Here is a 27,977-nt window from a genome sequence, read left to right as displayed (position 1 = left end):
CCTGACCTTTGTTGGCATCTCTTAGTAGAAGCGTCAGTGGGATATGCAGGCCTCTGAACGTGCGTTAGCTGAGAAAGTCTCCTTTGGCGACTCGTTTTGCCTGCTGTGTTTCCGAAGCCTCACACTTTAGGGGGGACTTTGCAGTTACCTTGTAGATGATCCCCTATTCCTCTGGGCAGCTTCATATTCTGACTCTGGGAAAGGTGACGAGCAACCCTGCTCTTAAGGTCATTTTGTAAAAAAATTATTTTTTGGAAAAAGTGGAAGCAGTGACAGATTTTATTTTCTTGGGCTCCAAAATCACTGCAGCCATGAAATTAAAAGATGCTTGCTGCTTGGAAACAAAGCTATGAAAAACCTAGATGGTGTATTAAAAAGCAGAGACATCACTTTGCTGACAAGGGTCCGCCTAGTCAAAGCTGTGGGTTTTGCAGTCGTCATGTACGGATGTGAGAGCTGGACTGTAGAGAAGGCTGAGCGCCGCAGAGCCTGGCAGGCCGCAGTCCATGGGGCTGCAAAGACGCGACTTGGCGGCTAAACAACAGCTGCGTTGCTGTGCTGTGTGAGTCTCCGCTGCGTTGCTGTGCTGTGTGAGTCTCCGCTGCGCAGCGACGTGAGTCAGCTCCGTGTGTGTATATAGCCCCCTGCTTGGCGCCTTCCCCTTTAGGCCAGCCCCGAGTGCTGAGCAGGGCTCCCTGAGCTCTGCAGTCGGCCCCCTCAGTCGTCTCTTCTACTATAGTATCAGCAGTGCACGGGTCAATCCCAGTCTCCCGATTCATGCCCCTCCCCTGCTCCCCGCTTGGCGTCCATACTTTTGTTCTCTACGTCCTTGTCTCTATTTCTGCTTTGCAGATAAAGTCATCTATACCATCTTTCTAGATTCCATATACATGCTAATATATGACATTTGTTTTTCTCTTTCTGGCTTATTTCACTCTACATGAGAGTCTCTAGGTCCATCCACATCTCCACAAATGACCCAGTTTTGTTCTTTTTTATACTGTTAGTGTTTTTTGCTCAGTCTTTGTCTGATTCTTTGTGATCCTATGGACTGCGGCCCTCTAGGCTCCTCTATCCATGGGATTCTCCAGGCAAGAATACTGGAGTGAGCTGCCATTTCCTTCTCCAGGGGATCTTCCTGACCCGGGGATTGAACCCTGTATTGTAGTCAGATTCTTTACTGTCAGACATCAGGGAAACCCTCCTTTTTTATGGCTGAGTAGTGTAATAGTTCAAGACCATTAGATACAGAGATTCCACAGCTCTCTTGATAAATTTTTACCTGCTTTTAGACTTTTATGGTTAGATGATTATTTCAGAAATCTAGCTCATATTATCATTAACATTAGTCTGACTTTTCTAATGACAACATTAGAAACAGATATATTATTCTCCTTTACTAAAGGAATAGCACCTGCTTTATATGAAAACCTGTGTCAACTCCTTACTAGTTGAGATTTTCCCTCCTCAAAAGAAGGAGAGTGCTAGTAGGCTGCTTATTTATTTATTTGTGTAGTACATTTTCCCCGTGTTTGGCCATATTTTTGTTGTTGTTCCTTCCCTTTTTCCTTTGGAACTTCTCCCAGCTTTCTGGTTGTGGGTTTGTAAACTGAAATGCTGGGAACCTTGTAAACTGAATATAGGCATGGAACAGATGTTCCAGCAGAGTTTTTGGCTTCAAAATATTATTTCAAACCAGTGGTCTGTGTCCACTTGGCACTGAAGAACTAACGAATGTTCTATACTTCCTCTTCTACTTTGAGTATCTTGTCCCTGACACGTCATCTCAGCCGCCCCGATTCCTGATCTTAGAGCTGCTTCTAAACTTGAATGGATGTTATGACTCTAGCTTAGCTCTTTCTGAATGTAGCTCATGCCTTTCTTTCTGAGTTTAATAAATACAGACACGTTAAAGTAGCTTGCGTCCCTGTGTACAAAGATACCTTAGGCCAAATGTGGAAGAACCGGATATAAAATGATAACAGAAGGTTGAAGGAGAAAACAGGTCTCTGAGATGCTACTCTGCTGACCCAGAGATAAGCACAGTGTTTCAGTGCAAATTAAGGCTGTGTTATGTGTTTAGAATGTATTTGTTGTGCAGTTGCTAAGCCGTGTCCAACTCCTTGCAACCCTAAACTGCACGCAGCACTCCAGGCCTCCCTGCCCATCACCAACTCCCGGAGTTCACTCAAACTCATGTCCATGGAGTCGGTGATGCCATCCAGCCGTCTCATCCTCTGTCGCCCCCTTCTCCTCTTGCCCTCAGTTTTTCCCAGCATCAGGGGGTTTGAAGCGTATGCATGTATGCATTTATATTTACGTATATTTATGCCTGTGTGAGGTGTATCTGTATTTATGTACCTTTATGCACATCATCCTTTTGAATGCCTACATCGTATTCCACTGAACAGGTACAGCCTGCGTCACTGAGTGAGTGATCAGCCCTTATGTTTCCCTAACTCTTGCTGCTGTGAACAATGTGCCAGTGAATATTGTCCACGCATGTTCATACTTCTATTTTCCTTAAGATCAATCTGAGGAATGGGATTTGGGGGTCAAAGTATGTATCAGTTCAGGTCAGTTCAGCCCCTCAGTCGTGTCTGACTCTTCGACCCCATGAACTGCAGAGCACCAGGCCTCCCTGTCCATCACCAACTCCTGGAGTCCACCCAAACCCATGTCCATCGAGTCGGTGATGCCATCCAACCATCTCATCCTCTGTCATCCCCTTCTCCTCCCGCCCTCAATCTTTCCCAGCATCAGGGTCTTTTCAAATGAGTCAGCTCTTCGCATCAGGTGGCCAAAGTATTGGAGTTTCAGCTTCAACATCAGTCCTTCCAGTGAACACCCAGGACTGATCTCCTTCAGGATGGACTGGTAGGATCTCCTTGCAGTCCAAGGGACTCTCACTTTAATTCAGATGACCATTACATCTACTACTGCGGGCAGGAATCCCTCAGAAGAAATGGAGTAGCCATCATGGTCAATAGAAGAGTCCGAAATGCAGCACTTGGATGCAGTCTCAAAAATGACAGAATGATCTCTGTTCGTCTCCAAGGCAAACCATTCAATATCACAGTTATCCAAGTCTATGCCCCAATCAGTAATGCTGAAGAAACTGTAGTTGAACAGTTCCATGAAGACCTACAAGACCTTTTAGAACTAACACCCAAAAAAGATGTCCCTTTCATTATAGGGGACTGGAATGCAAAAGTAGGAAGTCAAGAAACACCTGGAGAAACAGGCAAATTTGACCTTGGAGTATGGAATGAAGCAGGGCAAAGACTAATAAAGTTTTGCCAAGAGAATGCACTGGTCATAGCAAACACCCTCTTCCAACAACACAAGAGAAGACTCTACACATGGACATCACCAGATGGTCAACACCAAAATCAGATTGATTATATTCTTTGCAGCCAAAGATGGAGAAGCTCTATACAGTCAGCAAAAACAAGACCAGGAGCTGACTGTGGCTCAGATCATGATCTCCTTATTGCCAAATTCAGACTTAAATTGAAGAAAGTAGGGAAAACCACTAGAGCATTCAGGTATGACCTAAATCAAATCCCTTACGATTATACAGTGGAAATGAGAAATAGATTTAAGGGCCTAGATCTGATAGACAGAGTGCCTGATGAACTATGGAATGAGGTTCATGACATTGTACAGGAGACAGGGATCAAGACCATCCCCAAGAAAAAGAAATGCAAAATAGCAAAATGGCTCTCTAGGGAGGCCTTACAAATAGCTGTGAAAAGAAAAGTGAAAAGCAAAGGAGAAAAGGAAAGATATACCCATTTGAATGTAGAGTTCCAAAGAATGGCAAGGAGAGATAAGAAAGCCTTCCTCAGCGATCATGCAAAGAAATAGAGGAAAACAATCGAATGGGAAAGACGAGAGATCTCTTTAAGAAAATTAGAGATACCAAGGGAACATTTCATGCAAAGATGGGCTCAATAAAGGACAGAAATGATATGGACCTAACAGAAGCAGAAGATATTCAGAAGAGGTGGCAAGAATACACAGAAGAACTGTGCAATAAAGATCTTCATGACCCAGATAATCACGATGGTGTGATCACTCACACTCAACCTAGGGCCAGACAAAGTATATATATGCATTTCTTAAATGTAAATAAATATAACATAATTATGCACCTCAAAGTTTATATTTCTCTCAAAGGGCACAGGCCCTTTCAGCACTCCCTTTTCAGCATGTTCTCATTTATAAAAATTTCTTTTCTGATATGATAGATAGATAACTTTATTATTATCTAATAAGGTTAAATATTTTTATGTTTATTCTTATAGTTGCTTTTAAAATTATACAGAATCATACTTTACTTGAGGTTCATTAAATTTTAAAAAATTTCACTCTTATGCAAAGTTAGTAATGCTTCAATATATCTAGCTTGTTAATGAAGTGAAGTGAACTGAAGTTGCTCAGTCGTGTCCAACTCTTTGCTACCCCATGAACTGTAGCCCACCAGGCTCCTCTGTCCATGGGATTTCCCAGGTAGGAATATAGAATGGGTTGCCATGCCCACCTCCAGGGGATCTTCTTGACTGAGGGATCAAACATGCAGCTCCTGGATCAGCAGGAGGATTCTTTACCAGGGACACCCTCTTATGGAACTAGGGAGGAATAAAAATATATTTTGGGGGGATGTCCCTGGTGGTCCAGTGGCTGTGACTGTGTGTCCCGTGTAGGGGGCGCTGGGTCTGATCCCTGCTGGTCCAGGGGCTGTGACTCTGTGTCCAGTGTTGGGGGCGCTGGGTCTGATCCCTGGTGGTCCAGGGGCTGTGACTGTGTGTCCAGTATAGGGGGCGCTGGGTCTGATCCTTGCTGGTTCAGTGACTGTGATTCTGTGTCCAGTGTTGGGGGCGCTGGGTCTAATCCCTGGTGGTCCAGGGGCTGTGACTGTGTGTCCAGTGTAGGGGGCGCTGAGTCTGATCCTTGGTTGGGGAACTAAGATGCCATGTGGCCAAAAGGAAAGGAAAGAAAATTGCTTGAACTGAGTAAAGAAAACTGGAACTACTACATATCAACTTAAAAGATTATATGGCCAAAGTAACACATTTTTAAAAAGTGTTTTGGTTGGAAGAATTATCTTTGAATTGAGGAAAAAACACCTCACATGACCTCTGTCCCTCAACATAACCTTGGAAAATTGCTAACCATTGAGAATAGCAGATCCTGGGTAAAAGAATTCCAAGCATTTAATCTACTTGGAAAGAGAAGGCAGTGGAAACAGGGGTTATAAAAATATCAGAGAATGGAATCAGGATGCAAGAGTAATTGTAAAATATGGAAATTAAAAACTGTAGCTGCATGATTTTCTAGTATGGCAACTAACATCTGTTTATCCAATTATTCACATAGCAGTTGTATATCTCGGTAGAATATTACTAAAGAGCAGCATTGCTTTCTAAAATTTTTGCCTCTCACTTAAGACGTGTTTTCAGAGATGAAGATCTGAAGTGTCCTTTAGCTCAGAGAAGCCTTTCTTGACCACTCTAAGTCAAGTAGACCCAGCCCGCTCCATAAGTCAAGTAGACCCAGTCCGGCCTGTCACTCTGTCTGTGTTAATTTTCTTCACAGCACTTACCGCAAGCTGAAATGATCTCATTGACCATTGACTTGCTTATGGTCTGCCTTTCCCAACCGGAATGTAAGGTCCGTGAAGACAGGACCTTGTCTTCCTTGCTCTTCGCTCCCTCCCCACGGCCTAGAACATGGGAGTCACAGTGGATGTATCTTTTGAATAAATGAATCAGCTGTGAAGTTTCTCAGCAAAGCCACCGTGAATTTAAAGAGTTGTATTGTATCGTCACAGTAGTTCTGAATTAGGTTTAGTTGATGTTCATGGACACTGACTTGAGCCAGGCACACACCCAGGTACTAGAGTTACAGTGGTGAAAGGAGAGACGGGACTTTCCCTGCCGTGGAGCTTACAGTCCAGCGGAGGGAAAGTCATGCGTGAAGCCCAACACTCTCTTCAAAATGAAGATATTACTTTTCTGAAGATATTTTCTTGGTGGAAAAAAGTTGTGAGCTCCCAATCAAGTATGCTCAGATAGGAGTCTGCAACCTAGCAGCTGACCTCCTTGAAAACAGGCATTCTGACCTGCAATCGTGAGCAGGGCCACAGTTTGGCCTACACTCAGAACTGTGAATGTCTTTAGTATGGCTTTATACTCTTCACGGCTTCCCTGGTGGCTCAGATGGTAAAGAGTTTGCCTGCAATGCCGGAAACCTAGGTTCAATCCCTGGGTCAGGAAGATCCCCTGGAGGAGGGCATGGCAACCCACTCCAGTATTCCTGCCTGGAGAATCCCATGGACAGAGGAGCCTGGTGGGCTACAGTCCATGGGGTCGCAAAGCTTCTGACACAGCTGGGCGACTAACACACACATAATCTTCATATGACTTTAGCCTCCGGTGCATCTTGTGTCAGTTAGAGGCCATTTAGTTGCATTATCATCTGTATTTAAATCAGGCTGATAAAGGTTTAAGTAAAACTACTTTGGAAAATAAAAGAGCCCAGCTATGGCCAACTACGTCTACAGTGGTATGTGCACGCTAAGTCGCTTCAGTCGTGTCTGACTCTGTGTGACCCCATGGACTGTAACCCGCCAGGCCCTCTGTGCTGGGATTCTCCAGGCAAGAATACTGGAGTGGGTAGCCATGTCTTCCTCCAGGGGATCTTCCAGGCCCAGGGATCAAACCCATGTCTTTTTCATCTCCTTCACTGGCAGGCAAGTTCATTACCACTAGCGCCACCTGGGGAACTATCCCTGTCACAAACCTTATACACCATCCATTTCCTTGGTCTTTTAGGATAGTTCACAAGCGATTAAGGGTTCCATTTTCCCAAAGGAGCCCAGTGCCATTGGACTCTGATTTGAAAAACTAAAAATCCATCCTATTTGTAAGTATGCCAAATATCATTTAGGCCTCAGGCCAACTCTAATTTCACAAGCAGATTAAATGATGTGGGACTTTAGCTCTTTTTCTTGGCAAACGTTGTAAGCAGTTGTGGCCTCTTTTATTTGGTTTGTGCGAAGCAGTGAAAAGTGTTCTGTCGTGCTGATTTCAGCTGGCGGCTGGGAGTGTACCAAGGACAGATGCGGGGAAGTAAGAAATGAAGACCACGCTTGTCACTGCTCGGAGGACTGCTTGGCCCGGGGAGACTGCTGCACTAATTACCAAGTGGTTTGCAAAGGTACATGTTTCCTCTGTTGGCTTAAACTTTATCAAAGGGAAGATTGGAGACGTCCCAAGGGATCTCGGCTCTTGCGGCTGTGACACCTTGGACGTGGGCTTGGGAGGTGGGAGCGAGTTGTGCCTTTTCATTCCTCAGGCTTCGTCCTCAGGTTGGCCGGCCTGCATTTTGCTGATCTGAAATAACAAGGAAATTATCCCAGATTCCTTAATTAGGGACCCATAGTCATATATGGATGTGAGAGTTGAACTCTAAAGAAAGCTGAGCGCTGAAGAATTGATGCTTTTGAACGGTGGTGTTGGAGAAGACTCTTGAGAGTCCCTTGGACTGCAAGGAGATCCAACCAGTCGGTCCTAAAGGAAATCAGTCCTGAATATTCATTGGAAGGACTGATGTTGAAGCTGAAACGCCAAATGAGTGAACTGAACTGAATCATGAAGAGATTTCTAGAAGAGATCCTATCTTGGTCAAGTTTCTTAGAAGCAGAGCCTGAGATGGGAGTGCTATCCAGGGAATTCTCTGGGAAGGTGTCTGCAGGAGAACCATCTGAGGGAGCAGGGGTGTGGGGAGGGGAAGGCGAGTGAGGCTGTGGCTCAGGGCACGGGTCCCCTGGCTGTGCCCTCCTCGGGCTCTGGAGGGTGAGCCTCAGAGCTCTTACATCTGAAGTTGGGCATGGCTCGGTGCCCACCAGCTGTCAGCTGTGAGCCTCAGCACCAGCACCAGCCTTGGGGTGGGAGTGTGAGCGTGCTAAGTCCCTCAGCCGTGTCTGACTCTGTGCGACCCTCTGGACTGTAGCCCACCAGGCTCCTCCATCCATGGGGTTCTCCAGGCATGAATCCTGGCGTGGGTGGCCATGCCCTCCTCCAGGGGGTCTTCCCCACCCGGGGATCGAACCTCAGGCACGAATCCTGGCGTGGGTGGCCATGCCCTCCTCCAGGGGATCTTTCCCACCTAGGGATCGAACCTGTGTCTCTTACGTCTCCTGCATTGGCAGCGAGCTCGTCACCACTCGAGCCACCTGGAGGGCCCAGGGGTGGGAGCACTGCTGCTGAAGAGGAGGGGGGCCTAAACCATAGCTCTTGTTACGCCCCAAAGCCGTGTGTGTGTGCGTGCGTGCTGACTTGGTGAAGTGAATTGTCAAATATGGTGGTTTTATTCATCAATGGACTGCTGAATGTATAAATGATGCCGTTTTGCCTTTAAGGAGCTTGTCACCCTGGCAACCACTTAGCCAAGTTAATGAAAGGATCCCAGGATCTTTGTGTAACGTTTGCAGGTCACTTTTCAGTGTTTGAATGAAGAGCTTTTCCTAGCTGTGACATGGAACATTTATGGAGCGTTTCTGTTCAAATATTTTAGGGGAAGAGCAGATTCTGAAATACGTGTAGTGTTTAGTTATGGCAACACATCCTACCTGAATGCTGACCTTGAAAATTTCTCCTACCCAAATGATTGTTGTAGCTGTTGATAAAACACCAAATTGGTAGAGAATTTTCTTTTCTTTTCCCTTTTATTTCCCTGGTAAATGTACCAATAATCCACAAAGGCTATTAGAAGAGAAAATAAAGTTCTAGGTATCACTGGTCGTTGAACTGTGAAAATTGGTGTTTGCTGGTTTCAAATTCTAGTTGTGGGACTTTCCTGTGGCTCATGTGTGGGCCCTGGGTTCTCACATGTGTGGCAGAGCTGCTCCATTTTAAGGAGCATGGGACTTACGCAGTGGTCACTAGTTAGATTCATACTGACCAGGGAGATGTCCAGCGCTCTTTACTTGGGAGCCATTTCTTCAAAGTCTTGGTCACAAGTGTTACTTACATTTCAGACATATGCTTTCGTTTGTTTTAAGACAATTTAAAGTGCATGCTTTTTGATAATTTTCATTTTCTCCAAAGTAAGCTTCATTTTTAAATCGAAGCTCTTTTTCAGTCTCTATTCTTTTTTTTTTTAGGTTTTAATGAATGAATGAATTTTCAGTTGGAGTGTAATTGCCCTACAGTGCTGTGTTAGTCTCTGCCTGCAGCAGCCTTACAGTGCTGTGTTAGTCTCTGCCTACAGCAGCCTTACAGTGCTGTGTTAGTCTCTGCGTGCAGCAGCGTGAATCAGCTGTGTGTGCACACATGTCCCCTCCTTCTCGAGCCTCCCGCCCACCCCCTCACCCCCCAGGTCGCCTCAGAGCACTGAGCTGAGCCCCCTGTGCTCAGCAGCCGCTTCCCACCAGCCAGTATTTCACACACGGTGCTGTGTGCATGCCAAGGCCGAGCTCTCCATCCACCCCCCCCCCCACATGCCCCGCCTCATGTCCACAGCTCCTTCTCTCTGTCTGCGTCTCTGTTCCTGCCCTCTTCTCTAGAGGAAGTGACTCAAGAACGGCCTAGGTTTATGCTCTCAGATCTTGCTGGAACATAAAAGTGAAAGATGGCATTCGTTTAGACTCCTTGGTGTGAGGGTTGTACGCACACCGTTGGCGAAGAGCCTCCCTGTGGCCGTCTCCCATCTGTTGCCTCCGAGCAGTCTGAACCTTTCTCCCCAGCTGAAGGGAAGTTGTATCATGTTTTCTACGGCATTGAGATGTTTGGTGGCATAGGAGAAAATGTTCCGTCTAATGACCAAACAGTTTATTTCTGGAGGGAAACAAACATGGAATTTTGTTCCCTGACGCCACTGGTGTTTTTATCTACAAGACATTTAGACATGGAACGCTCAAATAAACACCACTTGGGGTTATTAAATCTAGGCTCTCCCATCACGTATGGGTGTAGTTTAGTAAAGCCAAAACAGGCTCTAGACTTTATTTCCGAAGCTCTTTTTTGATGGCATTCCATAAACAACAAGTATCGAACAGGACACAGGCCCTGCAGTTATACTCTCAGCGATCCGGATGACATTTGTAATTCGATTCACCCAAAAGTCTACCCATTTTTCCCTACAGGAGAGTCTCATTGGGTAGATGATGACTGTGAGGAAATAAAGACCCCAGAATGTCCTGCAGGGTGAGTGCATTTAATGAATACTATGCCATTTTATATGTGCGTTGATAAAATATCACAAGCTATGGATGGGTGAATGGTTTAAAACAATGTAAAACTGAAATCCTCTTACATGGGCAAATTTATGAGTACTTCTGCATAATTTCCCAGTCAGAAGCTGGAATGTACATCTCGAAGGGGGAATTTTTTTCTTTTTTTGAAAAATTTTTCTTCTGTTGGGACTTCCCTGGCAGTGGTTAAGACCTTCAGGCACCCACCATAGTGCATACAGGTTCAGACCCTGGTCTGGGAACTATGATCTCACATGCCAAATGGTGTAACCAAAAACAGAACCAAAAAACCAACTCCATGTCTGTGGTGTGTGTGGCGATAGTTACACAACTCTGTAAAAATACCAGAAATCATTGAATCATACAAGTAAAAGAAGTGAATTGTATGAGATGTAAATTAGAACTCAATAAAAAAAAATTTTAAATAAATGTTAAAAAAATTTTCTCCTCTATCGCCTCTGCACATATTGGAAATAATATCCTCCGTATCTCACCTCAGCTGAAGATTTTAGAAATAATAATAATGAAGAGGAAGACAAACATTTCTGGCAGTGATTTGGCTTTTCTGTGTTTTTTTCCTGAAGTGCTCCTTTTGCTTTTTTGTGTGTGTGGTGGGGGTGGGGGGTGGCTGGAGGGAGGACTCTAGAACGTCTCGAAAATATTATCCAAGATGGTAACTCCTACCAGATGCTGCAGGAAGTCAGCAAACCGAGGCTGCACTGCTCTGCTGGGGTCCAGCCAGACTTAGTGACACCCCACAGCTCAAGTGGGACCAGCAGCGTAAGGCGCTTGTGACGCCTTCCAGGAAACTGTTGCAAATTCATGGGCCCTTAAAGTGCCTGGCAGAAAGGATGTTCTACAAGCGTGTTTTCATGAGTGTGTTTGAGTGAGTGTCTTTTTGTTTTAGGCCGCACAGCCTGGGACACAAGATCCAAGAATTTAGATATTTTTATTTTTGTCTCCTTTTTAACTTTCGTGAGCTACTTGAACTTCTTTGGGCTGTTAGAATGGGATGACAGTAGTGTCTGAATGTCTAAAGTGTGTTCAGTCATTTTTGGAAGAGAAAGCAGTTTTAAGTGGTAAAATCATTGAATGATAATAGTAATGATAGTAATGAACTCATATAGAATTAGAATGTGCTTAGAATGTGACTCATTTAAAATATGGGCTTCCCATGTGGCTCAGTAGTAAAAGTATCTGCCTGCAGTGCAGGAGACACAGGAGACGAGGGTTCAATCCCTGGGTCGGGAAGATCCCCCGGAGAAGGAAACGGCAACTCACTCCAGTGTTCTTGCCTGGAGAATCCCATGGACAGAGGAGCCTGGCGGGCTATGGTCCATGGGGTCACAAAGAGTCAGACTCATTTGTTATGTGGCTTCAAATAAATGCAAACTTGTGCTTGAGGAATAGTTTGCAAGCCATTAGAAAGTTTTCCACAAAGTTTAGCATTCTCAGATTTGATCAAACAACTGGAACTTGAGACTATAACAAAGAGCCTTGTTTATCAGTCCTGCCCTAGTTAGATGGATAGTCTAAGTTTTAGAGATCTTCAACAGTTTTAATCATTTTCACAGTCATTTTGTAATTAAACTTAAAATTTTGGGTAAGTGTTTAGTCTAAGATTGTGATAAGATTGTGATTGTGATAAGATTGTGATAAGACTGCTACTGCTTATTAATTTCATTTTCCTTCTCCCTCCTTCTGTATTTGATAAGTTATTGAAGCCCTGCAATAGGTCCATAGAATAGAAAGATGAATAAGACACCAACTGTGCTTTGAAACTAATGAAGAAGATAAACATGTTGATATAGCATTATAATATAATGTAACATATTAAAATATAATATGCATTTATTAATTCAATATGTATTAATTATATAATTAATATATATATAAAGTGATATATATTAATATGAAAGAGGTATTAATTATTATCTTAAAGGAATTCTGAAGCATCAACCATTATTATGAGAGGAAATTTTGAGCTCGATTTCAAAGAATGAATAGGAGTCTTTCAGGTAGCAAATGGGAGATTTCATATCCCAGGCAAGTCAGTATAACAGCTTTTTACACTGTGAAAAGCCTTGTTTGCAAGGCAAGAGGCAGCCGTGGAGAAAGCACACTGAGGGAAATCTGGAGTCCAGCTCCTTGCCTGGTCATTTCACTTTGCACTGAAGTTGCCACAAACGTTATGTGGCTGAACGTGCAGGCTCGTACGGATATCCTCACTGAAGTTTTGCTTTAGAAATTCTCGGTTCCAGTTGTTGAGAAGGACTAGGCACAGTGCAAACTCTGTGACGTTATTTTTCTAAAGTTTATCGCGTTCCCATTTAAGGTTTGTTCGCCCTCCACTGATCATCTTCTCTGTGGACGGTTTCCGCGCTTCATACATGAAGAAAGGCAGCAAGGTTATGCCTAACATTGAAAAGCTGAGTAAGTCCTGCGTTCCCATCTGTGATCCGCGACCGACCCAGTAACCCTCAGCTGTCGGTAGGAGATGTATGGGCACACGGCTTTCCCATTTGAAAGTCAAGAGTGAAGAGAGCCCATGTCTTCGATCGCTCATGGAATGGGTCTCCCTGGGGAGCGGTTCCTCTTTTCTCTCCTGCTCTAACATCTGAATTCTGTCTCCAGGGTCTTGTGGCACTCACTCCCCCTACATGAGGCCTGTGTACCCGACAAAAACTTTCCCTAACTTATACACCTTGGCCACTGTAAGTATTCTTTCAAATGGTGTAGATTCAAAGGGCTGATTTCATCCTGGAACGACTTAGAGGGAAATTTTAAAAACATGGTCTTTAGTGTTCAGAGAAAATCTTTCTGTTTTTCATCTTACCCAGATCAATTGTTCATAGTAAATGCCTTTTACAACTTTGTGGGTGACTGAACTTCATTGCAACATTAAAACCTTTTTTTTACCAGGTGCAATTCTGTCTGCATACATTCATCTAACCTCTCAAATACCACAAGATCGCTTCTTTAGTTTCTGAGTTTTCAAACAAAAGCATTGACTTTGGAGCTGCTATGTTTTAATTTTCAGATGCTCCCAAGTTCTACCTCGCCTTCTTTTTTAACAAATACAATTTATTTATTTATTTCTTTTTGCCTTGGAGTAGAAATAGAACCGAGGAAAAAGGAATAGTATATTTAGAAATAGAAGCTTCTTTGGAGGCACATAAGTAAATTTCAATCTATAGGTTAAATTACTGTAATAAAAATTGTTGTCATCTTATTAAATTGTAACAGTTAAAAAAACTTCAGTGTTAAATTTCTTATAATCTTGTCAAGTTTTACAATGGCTTACAACTAGGGTATAGGTAATGTTTCCTCTGACAGACATGTAAAAGTTATATATATCATATAAAATTGGAAATTACACAGTTATAAAACCTTCTATGATAAAATCTATGATGGAACCATGATGACATGTGGATTATTTTGATAATAAATTTGCTTTTCCACACAGGGGCTGTACCCAGAATCACATGGGATTGTTGGCAATTCCATGTATGATCCTGTATTTGACGCGCATTTCAATCTTCGAGGGCGAGAGAAGTTTAACCATAGGTGGTGGGGAGGCCAGCCGGTGAGTTTCGCATTTCTGTGTGTTTTTCTGTGCATTGAAACTCTTCATTTCCAAATTTGTTCCCTGTGAAAAAGATGCATTTAATTTCTTCATACTTGGAAATGTTTCCGTGTTTTGGTATCGTGTATGTGTGTGTGTATCAGTTTGTATGCTTGTACCCAGAATATGTGCGTATAATATGTATATGCATGTTGTTGTTAGCTGTTTAGTCGCTGAGTTGTGTCCTACTCTTTGCGACCCCATGGACTGTAGCCCACCAGGCTCCTCTGTCCATGGAGTTTCCCAGGCAAGAATACTGGAGTGGGTTACCATGCCCTTCTCCAGGGGATCTTTCCAACCTGGGAAGAACCCGTGTTTCCTGAATGGTAGGTGGATTCTTTACTGCTGAGCCTCTAGGGAAGCCCCATATATGCATGCATGTGTATTTACGTGTCTCTGTGTGTGTGTGTGCATACGTTTGTGTGTCTGTGTGTCTATCTGTGTGTACAGGAGGTTATGATTATGAAAGTGAGATGAGGAGGGTCTTCATTAGAATGATTGTGGTAGAAATGGTGACGTAGCAGTGACTTTCAGAAATATCCTGAAGAAGGGATGTGCTGTGCTGAGCTGAGTGGCTCAGTTGTGTCCTGCTCTTTGTGACCCCATGGGCTGTAGCCTGCCAGGCTCCTGGCGGATTCTTGAGGCAAGAATACTGGAGTGGGATGCCATGCTCTCCTCCAAGGGATCTTCCCGACCCAGGGATCAAACCCAGGCCTCCTGTATTGCAGGCGGATTGTCTACCTCCTGAGCCACCAGGGAAGGAATAGTCAGGTCTTACTGATTTACACGATCTGTGGGTGCGGTGCAAAAGAAGCGAACGGCGTGACGGCCACACGATTGTAGCCCAAGCTCCATACGCTCAAGAACAGGGACGTGTGCTGCAGAAACAGAATAAACCAGCTCAGTGAAACCCACAGTGATTTTGCGCATTTGTTTAGTCCATTTTTAAACAGTCTTGGGCGTGAAATATAGTAAGTGGAATCTATGTTGGTTCTGGACCAGCAAACTAATACTTTGAAAGAAATCATCCTGTTGACTTCAGATCAAAAGGCTGGGCAGAAAGTACAAGGGGATGAAGGTGGCTTTCCACCCAGAATTTTTCCTGTGACTGTGTGTTGATCAAAGGTGAGCAAAGCAGCAACCTAAATCCACAGCTGTTTAACGTGTGGAAGAGGACTAACTGCACGTGGCCCTGTGGAAGGGTCCGAGGGCCTGTAGGAGCGCATCCCAGGACACAGAGCCTGTCAGAGAGAGCGGCTCGTGGCTCCGTCTCAGGTCAGCTCCACCCGCGGCCGCGGGGAGCCCTGGGCAGGACAGAGGGCTGGGAGGCCTTTGTGCTGTCTGCCGCGGCAGGAAGAGGGGGCAGGGTCTGCACACATCCACGAGTCCACCATCCCGAAACGAGCTCCCACCTGGTGATGTCTGCTGCAGTCTAAGGGCTAAATGGAGGATATAAAGTAAGAAAAAAATATTGGTTTTGAGTAAAAGTCGTCTGTGGGAAAATATGCATATTGCATAGTAAGCCAGTATGCGAGGTTTAATAGGGTTTTTCATTGTAAAAAGGGTTGGAAGGCTTCTTGTCCGTCGGTAGTAGTGTTTTTTTCTCGCAGAGGTTCTGATTCTGCTGTCCTTATTCAGGCTGGACTCCCAGGAGTCTGTGATGCACTGTGTTGTAAGCAAAGTGAAATCTGTTTCCAGGGTGGATTCCCCAAACCAAGTTTATGATAGAGGACCATTTTAGGTATACATAAAATGACTGAAGTTAGAGTTCTGTCAAGCTGTGGCTAGTTGGTCTTTTATATTAATTCTGTCGTGGAAGCAAAGTTGCTTGGAGAACCACAAAGGGTATAGAGATGAATGATCATTTTATCAGATTGGACCAACTTCTGTCCTGGGTGGACATGAGGCTTCCTCTGGGTTGGTGTGACTCAGAAAATGAGACTACCAGTCGTTAACTTCTGCAGGACAGAGCAGAGGGAAAGCTGTGCCCCTGCCCAGTGAAGCGAAGCCTCCGTCTGAACTGTTCAGTTGTGTCCTCGCCCACTCCCCAAGTTGACACGTTTCACCAAGTTTAGCGATTCCCTAGTGCAGACCAGGGTTTGCCGTGAAACCGATTTGTGTTTCTGTCTGTCTTCTTGAACAAGAGGCCACCAAAAGCATTCCAGGGAGCGCACTAGATATAACTTAAAAGCACGTTTTATTGAAATCTGGCATGTAAGAAGACTATATGGACCTGAACTATAAGAAACTACAGTATAAGAAACCGAAAATAGGAAAATAAACCTTAATAAACCTGTAAGAAAATAGGAACCTTTAATAAATACTGCCAAGCATTTATACCGTCCTCTCTGAGGCTTATATATTTCATGAACTCACCAGTGAAAAAATTGAAGTAGAGAAAATATTTATAAAAATCTTAGGCAATTAAGTCAAACTCAACTTACTTTAACACTGATTAAACCATGAAAGGCACTTGGCAAACAATGTGTATGTCAGATTAAATGGGGGATAAGAACTGCTCTGTTTCTAGTTTGAAATCTAATATATGCCATGAAGTGTTTGCAGTGTCCATCTGAAAATGTGAATCACACCATGAGGCTTTCAAAAATAGTTTCTACATTTCAATTTCATTACCAAAAGCCTGATAGAGACTTCAGCAAAGGTGAGTCTGCTTTTCATTAGTTAATCTTCAGAATGCACTGCTAATAGTCGCCGTTCACTGCAAGACCCTGCATTTCTCCTGCATGTGTTAGGATGGGATTCCTTTGTATATTGTTGTTTTGAAGCTATTTACTTTTTTCTCATTGCAAAAGTATGTTCCATACTCTTAATGGAGTGTCGTAAGTGCGTTTGTTTCTTTGAAAAATCTCTCTGCTCTCATCCTGCTGTTTCTAATACTGAGATATCTTGATGGGGAAAATCCCCTGTTCAGTTTAAAGCTGGACTCAGCGAAGCAGAGAGTCATTGAGACTTCAAGGGACCCACTCGGTGTGGAGAGTTGAGAGATGAGGTTAGCCCCCATCATGGTGCAAGTTCTTCGAATCATAGTTTCTGGAGGAAAGCACTTCTAAGAGGACAGGATACATTGTTTTTTGTTTTTTTCATTTAAAAGAATTTTTAAATTGAAAACAAGATTCCTGAAATCCTGTAGTGCTTTAGTGTTCACAGGTTTCACACACATGATATCATATGATCTCATAACCCTTCTTTCCTCCCTACCCGTATAGTGCCCCCTCCCCTCTCCCTCTCCAGAGTGGTGTCCAAGCTCTAGTTTGTTCTTTATGTCTGTGAATCTGCTGCTTTTTTGTTTTATTTGCTAGTTTGTTGTGTTCTTATTACTCAAGTTGCTGGGCCTACAGTGGTTTTTGGCCAGTATTGGTAATGCAGTGAATTGGTCCTGAGATCATCCTCATGAATCACTGTAGCATAAGGATGTTTCTCTGATGGCTCAGACAGTAAAGGAAGGATCTGCCTACAGTGTAGGAGATGCAGATTCCATCCCTGGGTCGGGAAGATCCCCTGAAGAAGGTCACAGCCACCCACGCCAATATCCTTGCCTGGGGAATGCTATGGACAGAGGAGCCTGGCAGGCTACAGCCCATGGGGTCACAAAGAGTTGGACAGACTGAACAACTAACACGTTCACTTTTTTCCGATAAAGATGGCAAGTTCAAGAAAGAGACAGCAAAGGGGAGAATGACTTGGAACAGCGGCAATCGCCCAGGGCAAAGCGATCGCCTTGATGGCGCTAGTCTTGGCTTACCTCTCTGTGTGATTATCTTGCTAACAGGTGACTTTTTTTTTCCCCAGGAAAACTACCTTTTCTTTATTCTGTTGTTTCTTTTCCATCCATGCTATAAATCTGTATTCTCTTTCTTTTTGCTGTATCATAGTGTTCTTGCCTGGAGAATCCCAGGGACGGGGGAGCCTGGTGGGCTGCCATCTATGGGGTTGCTAAGAGTCGGACACAACTGAGCGACATCACTTTCATGCATTGGAAAAAGAAATGGCCACCCACTTCAGTATTCTTGCCTGGAGAATCCCAGGGATGGGGGAGCCTGGTGGGCTTCCATCTATGGGGTTGCATAGAGTCGGACATGACTGAAGTGACTCAGCAGCAGCAGCAGCAGCAGCGTGCTTAGACCATGCTCCCCAATCCCTTGCCTACTATGCTTGTCACTCTTTTAAATTTCATTTGAAATATCCATTCCCAAGAAGCTTTCACTAAGCTTTCTCAGCTCTTAATAAACTCAGGGACCCTGTTTTGGATTTTTGTGTTATTTCTATCATGATTATGACAACATCATTTGCAATTATTCAGATATTTGCTTTAGTCTATGGATCCCAGGAGGGCAGAGATTTGATCATTTCTCTCTTTATTCTCAGGACCCAACCCTTAGCCTGACTCATCTAGGCATCCTGTTTACCGGGCCTGAGCTTGCTCTGCACCCCCATCTACTTAATCTCATCACTTACTTCCTTCTGGCCCTCATCCCCTGGGGAGAGCCGCACTGGTCCACGATCTCTGCCACAGCATCCCCCCTCCCCCCCCCCCCCCGAGCCCTCACATCTTTAGTCTGTTCTGACTCTTTTTTAAAAACTTAATTTGTTTTGGCTTCACGGGGTCTTCTTGCTGTGTCCGGCTTTCTCTCATTGCCATGAGCCGTGGTACGCTTCTTGCGGTGTCCGGCGTCCCCCCGTGGCGGTGAGCTGTGGTTACGCTTCTTGCGGTGTCCGGCTTCCTCTCGTGGCCGTGAGCCGCGGTGACGCTTGGTGGCCGCTCCTGGCTTCTCCTGGTGGTGGCTCCTCTCTTGCAGACCGAGTCTCTCGGGCTCAGTAGTTGCGGTGCACGGGCTTAGCTGCCCCTCGGCACGTGGACTCTTCCTGGACCGGGGATCAAACCTGTGTCTCCTGCATTGGCAGGTATATGCTTATTCACCCGGCCACCAGGGGGATCCTGTTCTGACTCTTGAGTCTCAGTGACTGACTTACTCCCGCTGATACTAGGGTCCTGCCATTCCTCTGGTCCCTCAGAATTCCATTTCTTCCACTTCTGCGCTTTGGAATGCAGAGGAATAGTTTCCCTGCAGAGAACTAGGAGGAAGACTACAATAGTAGTTCATAGTTTTCAAAAATGTGTTTTTGCTTATTTTCCTTTTGAAAACACCTTCCTTTTTCCCATAGCTGCATATTCTACTGAATTTGAGAAAGGGTTAGATTTTGCATTTAAATGCTCCTGGTCCCAGTGGGAAAGTTTTGTTTTTTTGTTTTATTTTAAATTCCCTATAACATATCAAGAAGGTACAATGTTTATATTCCCATTTATTCCCTTTTCAAAATGTAGCCTCTAGGACACAAATGTTGAAAACTGTGCCTCTAGATAAAGCAAAGTAAAGAAAGAAATACTTGGATTAAAGCCGAGAAGGCCAAACTGGGCGTCTCCTTAGCTAATTTTTTTCAAGCTGTGTAGTCTGACTCATCTCTGAGGAAATGTATATTACTTTCAGATTCCTACCGGGAAATGAAAAATTATGATTTCCACTTCTCTGAATTAACGAGAAACTAGTTTTATGATGTCTGTTTCCTGATTCTCCCCCACTTTTATAGCCCAGAAGGCTCCTTTTCATGTATCTTCCTTTGGACCAACCTTTTACTGCGCTTTTTTTCCTCTGTAATTACTAGATTTAACTTCAGGGTTCTGAAATATAATATATACGTATAACTTGCAAAGGAGCTTTTATAGCTGCTCGTGATCTGATTTAACTTCAGAAACTTTATGCGTTCAGTCTCATACTGTTCGCCAGTCCTTTGACAGACCAGCTTCATTACTGCTAGGATTCTTTCCTTTGAGCTTTAAAAAACTTTTTTCCTAAATTTCAAGTATTCTCTCTTATTTGTTCACTTTTTGCACTTTTCTGGTCAGGTTCCCAATTTTCTTTTGGAAAATATGGCCAACGTGACTTTTACCAGGAGCAGGGAGAAATCACTTCTCTTGAAAGAAATCAAGAAAGAAAGAAAAAATTTTACCTTTGTCTTCATAGTTCACGTTGTTGTTGTTGTTTTACAATGGGTTAATTTTGTATCTCTAATTACTGAGATGTTGTCACTGTAAAAATTTTAAGTACAGAAAAGTATACAGAACCAACAGTCCTGATTTTGCCACCAGGATAGTTTCAACACACATCTGTCATCCCTCCCAGTGCCTGTTGCTTATACCATTGCAGATACTCCTTTAGTGATCTTCCCCCCGAGGGTTAGGAAGCTAAAAGTTACTCATAGGGCTTCCTGTTGCTCAGATAATGCCAACCTCAGCATGCATCTCACAAGATAGCTTCTGAAAGTGTAGGGTCATCTCTTGACAAACTGTATTTACAAAAAAAAAATTTCCATTAGAAAACCCTGGGTTTATCTTACACTTCACGTCTACCAGATATTGCTTAATACAACTTCCTTGGAAACGAGGCACCAGATTTTCTAGGAAGTTGCTTGACTATGATGCATTAAGCTTATGTCTCTGAAATGAAAATAAGTATGCAAAAAGATCACTAAATATAAGAAAAAAAGACTTCCCAGTTAGCGCTCGTGGTAAAGAATCCGCCTGCCAATGTAGAAAACACAAGAGACGTGGGTTCCATCCATGGGCCAGGAAGATCCCTTGGAGGAAGGCACAGCAACCCACTCCAGTATTCTTGCCTGGAGAATCCCATGGACAGAGGAGCCTGGCGGGCTACAGTCCATGGGGTCACAAACAGTCGGACACGACTGAGCACAATATCAGAAACGGACCTCTCTGGAATCTGAGGTGGTTTGAGGCCCTGCAGGATGTCCAGCGCTCGGTTGGAGTTCATCTTCTTGCTCGTGGAGGGTCTGGCACAAGGATGAATGATGAATGAATGGATGAGGACCCACTTGAGTCCTCATTGGCCTGGGGGTACCCGGAAACGCCGGAGCTGGCCTGTGAAGTGGAAGACGCGGGCGTGCCTGCTAAGGTGCTTTAGTTGTGTCCGACTGATACTTCGGACCAACCCCCTGGGTGGTGCTCAGCGCGGTCTGAGGCCTGACCACTCTGGTCCATCCCCGAGGGACGAGGACATCCCTTCCTTCATGCTGATGACGCCTGCCGGCAGCTCGGGCCTCCACAAGTCTGAGAGTGTGTCTGCCCTGACCCGTCCCTCACTCGCCCTGCAGCAGCTGTGCTGTGGGAGCTGGAGGTTTGCAGTGCTCCCAGGGGGGCTGGGAGTCCTCGCATAATTCTCCTCGGCCAGGCGTTCCTAACCTTCCTGAAACCGTGGCCAAAGTTCTGGATGCCCTGCACCTCCCAACTGCCCCTCCCCCACCCCCAAAGCAAAAGTTTTAACTGAGTAAATAAAACACTGTCAAAATGTGGAGACGCTGAAACCAGAAAGGAGGGGGATCGCAACTCCTGGACCATTTTTGTTTGGTCTTTTGAAAAGCCAAGCCACGCTTCTTTTTCCTGTCTGCCTCCTAAAGTGAAGGGGTTTCTTCTTCCAGACTTCTGTCCAGTGGGACACAGGCATCCTGAATTGTTTTCAGTGTCCTGAAATAACTCGGTTATCTTCACGTCCATTATTGCATAATAATCAAGATGAAAATTGATCCAGTGTTTACCAAATGCTAAGACACCGTTTTTAAGGACTTTGCACATATTAATTCATTACAGCTTAGAATAATCCTATGTGCTAGGTAATATTATCTACATTTTAAAGAGAGGTTGAGGCCTTAGATAGCTTCTTGGAGGATCACACGGCTGGTAAGCAACAGAGGCAGAGCCTAGAATCCGAGTAGCTGGTCCCCCCGTCAGGTTCTTCAGTGCCACAGCTCCTGGCCCCACAGCATGAGCTAGAAAGACCGTATACGCCTATACGGATGTACGTTGTGTACACGCGTGTAGTAAGCAACACGCGTGTGGTTAGCCACTCAGCTGTGTCTCTGCAACTCTATGGACTATAGCCCGCCGGGCCCCTCTGTCCATGGGATTCTCCAGGCAAGAGCACTGGAGTGGGCTGCCATGCCCTCCTCTCCAGGGGATCTTCCTGACGCAGAGATCGAACCTGTGTTCCTATGTCCCCTGCATTGGCAGGCGGGTTCTTTACCATTGCACCACCTGGGAAGCCCATATACTATGTATATATATACATATTTGCATGTTTTATATATATACTCTGCCTATTTATCTACATATTTTTGGCCACAGTACGGGGTATGGGGGATCTTAGTTCCCAGACCAGGGATCAAACCCATACCCCCTGCTGTGGAATTGCAGCCTTTGCCACTAGACCACCAGGGAAGTCCCTGAAAAGAATATTTTAGAAGACTTAATGACACGCTTGGGTCACCTAACTTATCCCAGGAACTCACTCCTAAAATTCCATTTACCAAAAGGCTAAGTAAAAGGTGCAAGCAGAATAAAAAATAATCCTCCCCTCACCCCCGTTTCATTCACCTCTTTGAAAATAAAACAAGGCAAAGCTGGGTTCTGCAATCTGGGCATCTGTGTGCCAAATTGGGGTTCTCCTCTGTAGGCTTCCAACAGTCAAGGAAACATATGGTCACTTGAGGTCCTTTGATGAGCAGAATTCTGCCATATAAGTGAAATGTTCAAAACAATGATCAGAAAGGACAGGGACAGAAGAGACTCTTGCGATGAAATAAGGGTTGTTTTTTTTAAAGCCACTGTAATCGTAGCAGAGCTTGAAAGCTTTTGCAGAGAATGTATTGAATAACATTTATGGAAAGAATAATTCTGACTTCCAGATGTGAAAAAAAAAAGTTGCAAATATTGGGAGATTTATGGTAGGGTATGGGTAAAGTTTAAGATGTCTGAGCTAATATACTCTAAAACCTTTTTCTTCTTTGACCAAAAGTCAAAACATGTTCTAAGCCTCTTATATTTTCCTCATCAGCTATGGATCACAGCCGCGAAGCAAGGGGTGAACGCTGGGACGTTCTTCTGGCCTGTGTAAGTCACCTCTGTTTCGTCCATGTTTGTGAGTTACAGTTATGATTCAGTTTAAGGAATATTCAGTTTTATTTCATTTAAATGTAAATGTTAGTATAGACCAACTTATGAGTATTTTCTGACTCAAGATAACCCTCCAGGTATTTTTTGGGGGATCCTCTCTCTTTTTCCGTCTCAGTTCTCTTTCCCTCCCCTGTCCCTCTTTTCCCCCATATTTTCTTAACAGAATGGAAGGAGGATTTTTCTCTTCCACGTCTAGTCAGCCTTTAGATTCTTCTGTTCCTGTTTGTAGATTTTTGGTAACTTGGCACCTAGGGAATGTATATTTCTCAAACTGTTTATAGCTGTGATTTATTACAACATTCTATAATTATTTTGGTTCATTACTTTAAAGATCAAGCGTGTTGTTGAACAGCTGATGTTGTAGCCCAGAGAATGGAAACTTCAGACAGGAGACCAAGAGGAAGTCTCTGTTTCCCCCTCATTTTCCTGCTGAACTCCAGGGTTTCCTTAATAAGAGAAAAGAAACTGCTTCTCTTCCCCACAGAGGTGATGGGGCCGATTAGTAATGTTCATGAAACAGTCTCAAGATGAAACTTACCTAATAAAAGTGTCAATATGTTCATTATGTTTGAGGTTCCTTAGTAAGAGAAGGAATCTGTTTCAACTTTCATGGGAATTTTGTTCCCACTGAGATGTTCTTTCCATCTTGTTTTGTTTTTTTTTTTTTAAACCACCTAAAGCTGTTTCCATATTTGCCTCTTATGCAGTAACAAATATCTGACTATTCTGTAATAGTACAGTGCTGAGAGCAGTCACAGGTTCAGATTAATCCAGAATGGCACCATCTATATTCTCAAAATTCAGGAAGAAAGGTAGCTTTTTCAGATTTGAAGAGCTAAATTGAAATTGGGTTTGGTGATTTGAAGCTAAGACAGAGAGTATCCCTTAAAAGTCTCCCCCTCTCCTTTTTAAAAAGAAATCTTCTTGGCTGAGAAAATGTGCATGTTAGAAGTGACATGTTGATTTACCAGCTTAATCTTTTTTTTAACCCTTGGCTGTCATTGATACTTATAGAAGTGATTTCTTCTCCACAACATATTTGGCTGACAGAATGAAGAGGCCCCAACAGTAGAATTAATACTTAGTCCTCACCTTACCCCCCAAAACTGCTGCAGAGCTTCATTGAAAAGGCTTAGTGTTCCGGTTCTGAATGGTAATTTTCTCCACCCATTTCAAACCTTATAAGAAGGTAGCTTTTGTGTGCTCCAAAGACGCCTGTAGTTTTGCTTTGCTTCTCAGACTATTCTTCTTTTATCTCTGTATCCTGGAAGCGACCTGGTTTCATTTTCTTTCTTTTTTAAAAAAAGTGTCTTTAGAACTTAAAAAAAAATGGTCACACTTCCAGGTATTTATTGGAATATATGTCAAGGAAAGCTACACATCATCCATACTGAAAATTTTTAAATTTAAGCAGATTCAAACGCTAGACTTAGACTTTGAAAGTCATCTTTTTAAGCTGGTTCCATCCTGCAACCTAGAATTAGCCTTGCTTTTCAAATGGTAGTATTTCATTTCAGAATCATGCTCAGCTGTGTTTCCATTATGTTCTTTTCTATCGACTCATGCTCAGAGCAGGAGTTCCCTTTATGTATGTGTCTCAGGTTGATTCCAGTCCCAGCTCTGCTTCGCAATAGGTTGCTGACCTTGGACAAGTGTTTTAATCTCTTGACAAATCAACATCTTCACCTTTAAATGGGAACGATAGTGTCTTCACCCTAGGGCATCATGAAGACAGAATGAATTAACTTACTTAAAGTCCTTAGTAGGGTACTTAGTACATAGAGAACAGCCAACAGATGGTACTTGTTTTCTTATTCACATTATCTCTTTCAACAAGGACCAGACAATGGCTATCTATATGTGACCTAAGGTAACTTGTTCCCCTTTAGCACTAAATTCCTCATCTAGTTCATCTTCCTTTTTTTTTTTTTCTATTTCCTTTTCTTCTAACGTGTCTAATGTACTTGGTCTCATGAGAAATTCTGTATCAACCAGCAATGGGGAAGACAACGGCATGAATCCCTTTCTGTCTGGAGCACAGGCTTCCGTTGTCGAATCTGTTGTACTGTGTCTGCATCCGATTTTAAACATGGCCCGGGGCCGTGTCTTTTCTAGTCTCTGAGGCTTTTTCATAAAGGCAGTCTTAGATCTACAGGGAAACTTGGAGACCACTCTGTGTGACTCCCCACGTCTGTGATCAGAACGCCAAGGCTTAGAGAGGTGAACTGTTGTGCCCAAGGCCATGATTTCAGCGGATACGCAGAGCCCCACGTGCTCATCTCACGCTCTTACCACGCTCATACGCTTGCCCAGAAAAGAATGATCGCCTGCTTATCTCTCCAGGCAGAGAATGGTAACTCTTCCGTATCGGTTTTTTTTTTGGTAGGGGCATCTTGTATCTTTATTTATATTCACACAAATGCCTTGAATGTAATATGCTTTTAACAGATATTTCATGAGTGAGTGTATCATTTCTGTGAGCCCGTGAATCCAGAGCGTCTCTGGTGGCTCAGATGGTAAGGAATCTGCCTGCAATGCAGGAGACCTGGGTTCAATGCCTGTGTTGGGAAGATCCCCTGGAGAAGGAAATGGCACCCCACTCCAGTGTTCCTGCCTGGAGAATCCTATGGACAGAGGAGCCTGGCGGCTACAGTCCACAGGGTCGCAAAGAGTCGGACATGACTGAGCGGCTGACACACACACACACACACACACACACACACACACACACACACACACAAATCCAGTCCATAACGATGGAAGCTCACGTTTTCCAATGTGCCAGACGCTATTCAAAGTGCTTTACATTGATTATCTCTTTTAATCCTTACAACCACCTTGTAAGATAGCTCATTTTATAAAGCAACAAAAGGTTAAGTAACTTGCCAAAGTCACATCACCGATGTAAACCTCAGAGCTGATGTTTTTCCCCCTTCTTGTCAAGTACCCCATCCAAAGAAGGCGTTTAAAGGGTGAGCATTCTGAGCTTGAAACACATTCTATTAATCTGTATTTTTCCAGTAGCATCAAGTGAGTCCATCAGAAAAGTCCATCAGAAAGTAAGTCTTTATGACTTAATGCCAATTGCATAAAATAAAGCAGCTTGTAGGTAGGTAGTGAAGTAAGGCACAATGAAAAGACTACGACACTCGCTTTTCTTTTAAGTTAGGAAAGAATTCAAAATATGTAATTATTTTGTTCAGATACAGGGGATTTCTAAGGCTGAGGAATTAAATACCTCAGGCGATTAACCTGGCTTGGCTTTGCCTACTTCTTATTCAATTATAGGATGTAATAAGATCACGTTTATTCAGTAGCATTGGAATTTGTATAAACGAGAACTTGTTTCATGGTAAACATGATTTTGTTGGGCTGGTAGGATAGTTCTGGAGGGAGAAGTGGTTGGAGAGAGGAATGGCAGGCCCAGCGTCTCTCCGGCAAGGGTGGTGGTGATGGGGGTGGGTGGGGGCAGGCTCTGGGGGAGGCTGTTGAGTGGAGCTGCCAACGCTAGCGACCTACCATGACTCTACTAGCCTGTCTTTCCCCCGGCTAGCCCATGCTCATGTCTGCCAAAACTGAAAGCTGAAATGGCTCACCCAGTATCCCATAACACATTTTTAATAGTTAATTTTTTAGAGCAGTTTTAAGTTCACGGTAAAACTGAACAGTGGGAGCAAAGATTTCCCATATATTGGCTTGGCCCAAAAGTTCATTTGGGTTTTTCCATAACATCTTATGGGAAAACCTGAACAATTTTTTGTCCAACCCAATACCTCCATCTGTATCCCCACACTGGCACAGCCTCCCACAGTATCAACATCCCCCACCAGAGTGGAACCCTGGTTGCAAATGATGAACCTCCATCGACACGTCATTGTCACCCAGAGACCACAGTTTACAGTAAGGTTCACTCTCGGCCACAATCATTTTTACTAGCCACAGTTAAACTTGGGCTTCAGTTTAAATTTATTGTAAACACACTCCAATGCCTGATCTCGGATGAGGGAGCAGAAAAGTATGTTATGCTTCTTGTTAGGAAAAGAATAAGCAAATTTCCCCGTAAAACATCACTCAGCTTGTGAGCATCTTAATGTAACTAAGTCAATCCATGACACAGTGCTGTCGTGCTAGCCGAGGGCTCTTGAAACGAGTGCCAGACTGAGGGTAATTATATTTCAGCAGAGGAATGAGACTTAAACACAAAACTCATTGTGGATGAAGATTATACCCTTTTTGTCAGTCTCTTAGTTATATATGCCTATTCTCGATAGATTTTTTATAGAGCTAGAAGATAATTTGCCGAATACCTTTCCTAACCCCTTATTTTATAGATGAGGAACTTGAGTTTCAGATTCAACAATGTTTATTAAGTCATATAGCTGTTTCGAGATAGCATGGTGACTAATCTTGATGGTTAATAAAAATAAGGACTTTTTTTAGCACTTACTATGTGCTAAGCACTGTGCGTGCCTTTTGCCTGTCTTGCCTCACTTCATCCTTACAACCAAGCTGTGCGGTGTCTGTTACTATCTTTATTTTACTAATGAGTAAACTGAGGCTGAGAGAGGTCAAAGAAGTCTAGAGGTCAAGAGAGGTCGTGCTAACAGAAGGCGGACTGAGGATATAAGTCCTGGTCCCTTGCTGGCCATAGCTAATGGCTTTGCCCACTAAATAGCAAGGGTTCCGAGTCCGGGGTCCTTTTCGTCTGCAGCCAAGCCTCTGTGAGCAAGGCAGATTCTTCACTTGACTGTGGATCAGTTTCCAGTCTTATCTTCTGTGGCCGAGGCTGAGCAACATGACCTGTTGCAAATAGAAATGGACGTTTAAACACTAATAGGAAAAGGGATCTTTTACTTCTGTGAGGTGAACACAGATGGTGGTAAGTAGAGAGCTGTTGGCCTGGGTGCAAGGGCAGGAGCTGGTGGAGCTTCCTCCTAACCTCACGCTTACTGGTTGCCGCCCCACAGGGTGATCCCTCACGAGCGGAGGATACTCACCATCCTGCAGTGGCTGACCCTACCGGACCACGAAAGGTATCTGTCCCCCTC

General features: G+C 43.9%; 1 protein-coding gene across 19 annotated transcripts in view; it reads left to right on the top strand.

Annotated features, from left to right (window-relative positions):
* ENPP2 (ectonucleotide pyrophosphatase/phosphodiesterase 2) overlaps positions 1 to 27,977 on the top strand; it is a 149,645-nt gene that overhangs the window by 70,909 nt on the left and 50,759 nt on the right. For all 19 annotated transcript variants that reach the window (XM_069600741.1, XM_069600736.1, XM_069600740.1 and 16 more), the window contains 7 exons: positions 7,099 to 7,224; positions 10,154 to 10,214; positions 12,597 to 12,694; positions 12,896 to 12,975; positions 13,728 to 13,847; positions 22,811 to 22,866; positions 27,897 to 27,962. In XM_069600741.1, coding sequence (XP_069456842.1) covers positions 7,099 to 7,224; positions 10,154 to 10,214; positions 12,597 to 12,694; positions 12,896 to 12,975; positions 13,728 to 13,847; positions 22,811 to 22,866; positions 27,897 to 27,962 — 607 coding nt within the window. The remainder of the gene's footprint in view (positions 1 to 7,098; positions 7,225 to 10,153; positions 10,215 to 12,596; positions 12,695 to 12,895; positions 12,976 to 13,727; positions 13,848 to 22,810; positions 22,867 to 27,896; positions 27,963 to 27,977) is intronic.

The sequence above is a fragment of the Ovis canadensis genome, chromosome 9, assembly GCF_042477335.2.
Source record: "Ovis canadensis isolate MfBH-ARS-UI-01 breed Bighorn chromosome 9, ARS-UI_OviCan_v2, whole genome shotgun sequence".
Lineage (NCBI taxonomy): Eukaryota > Metazoa > Chordata > Mammalia > Artiodactyla > Bovidae > Ovis > Ovis canadensis.
Note: the sequence above shows the minus strand (reverse complement) of the source record. Positions and strands in the feature narration are given on the sequence as shown.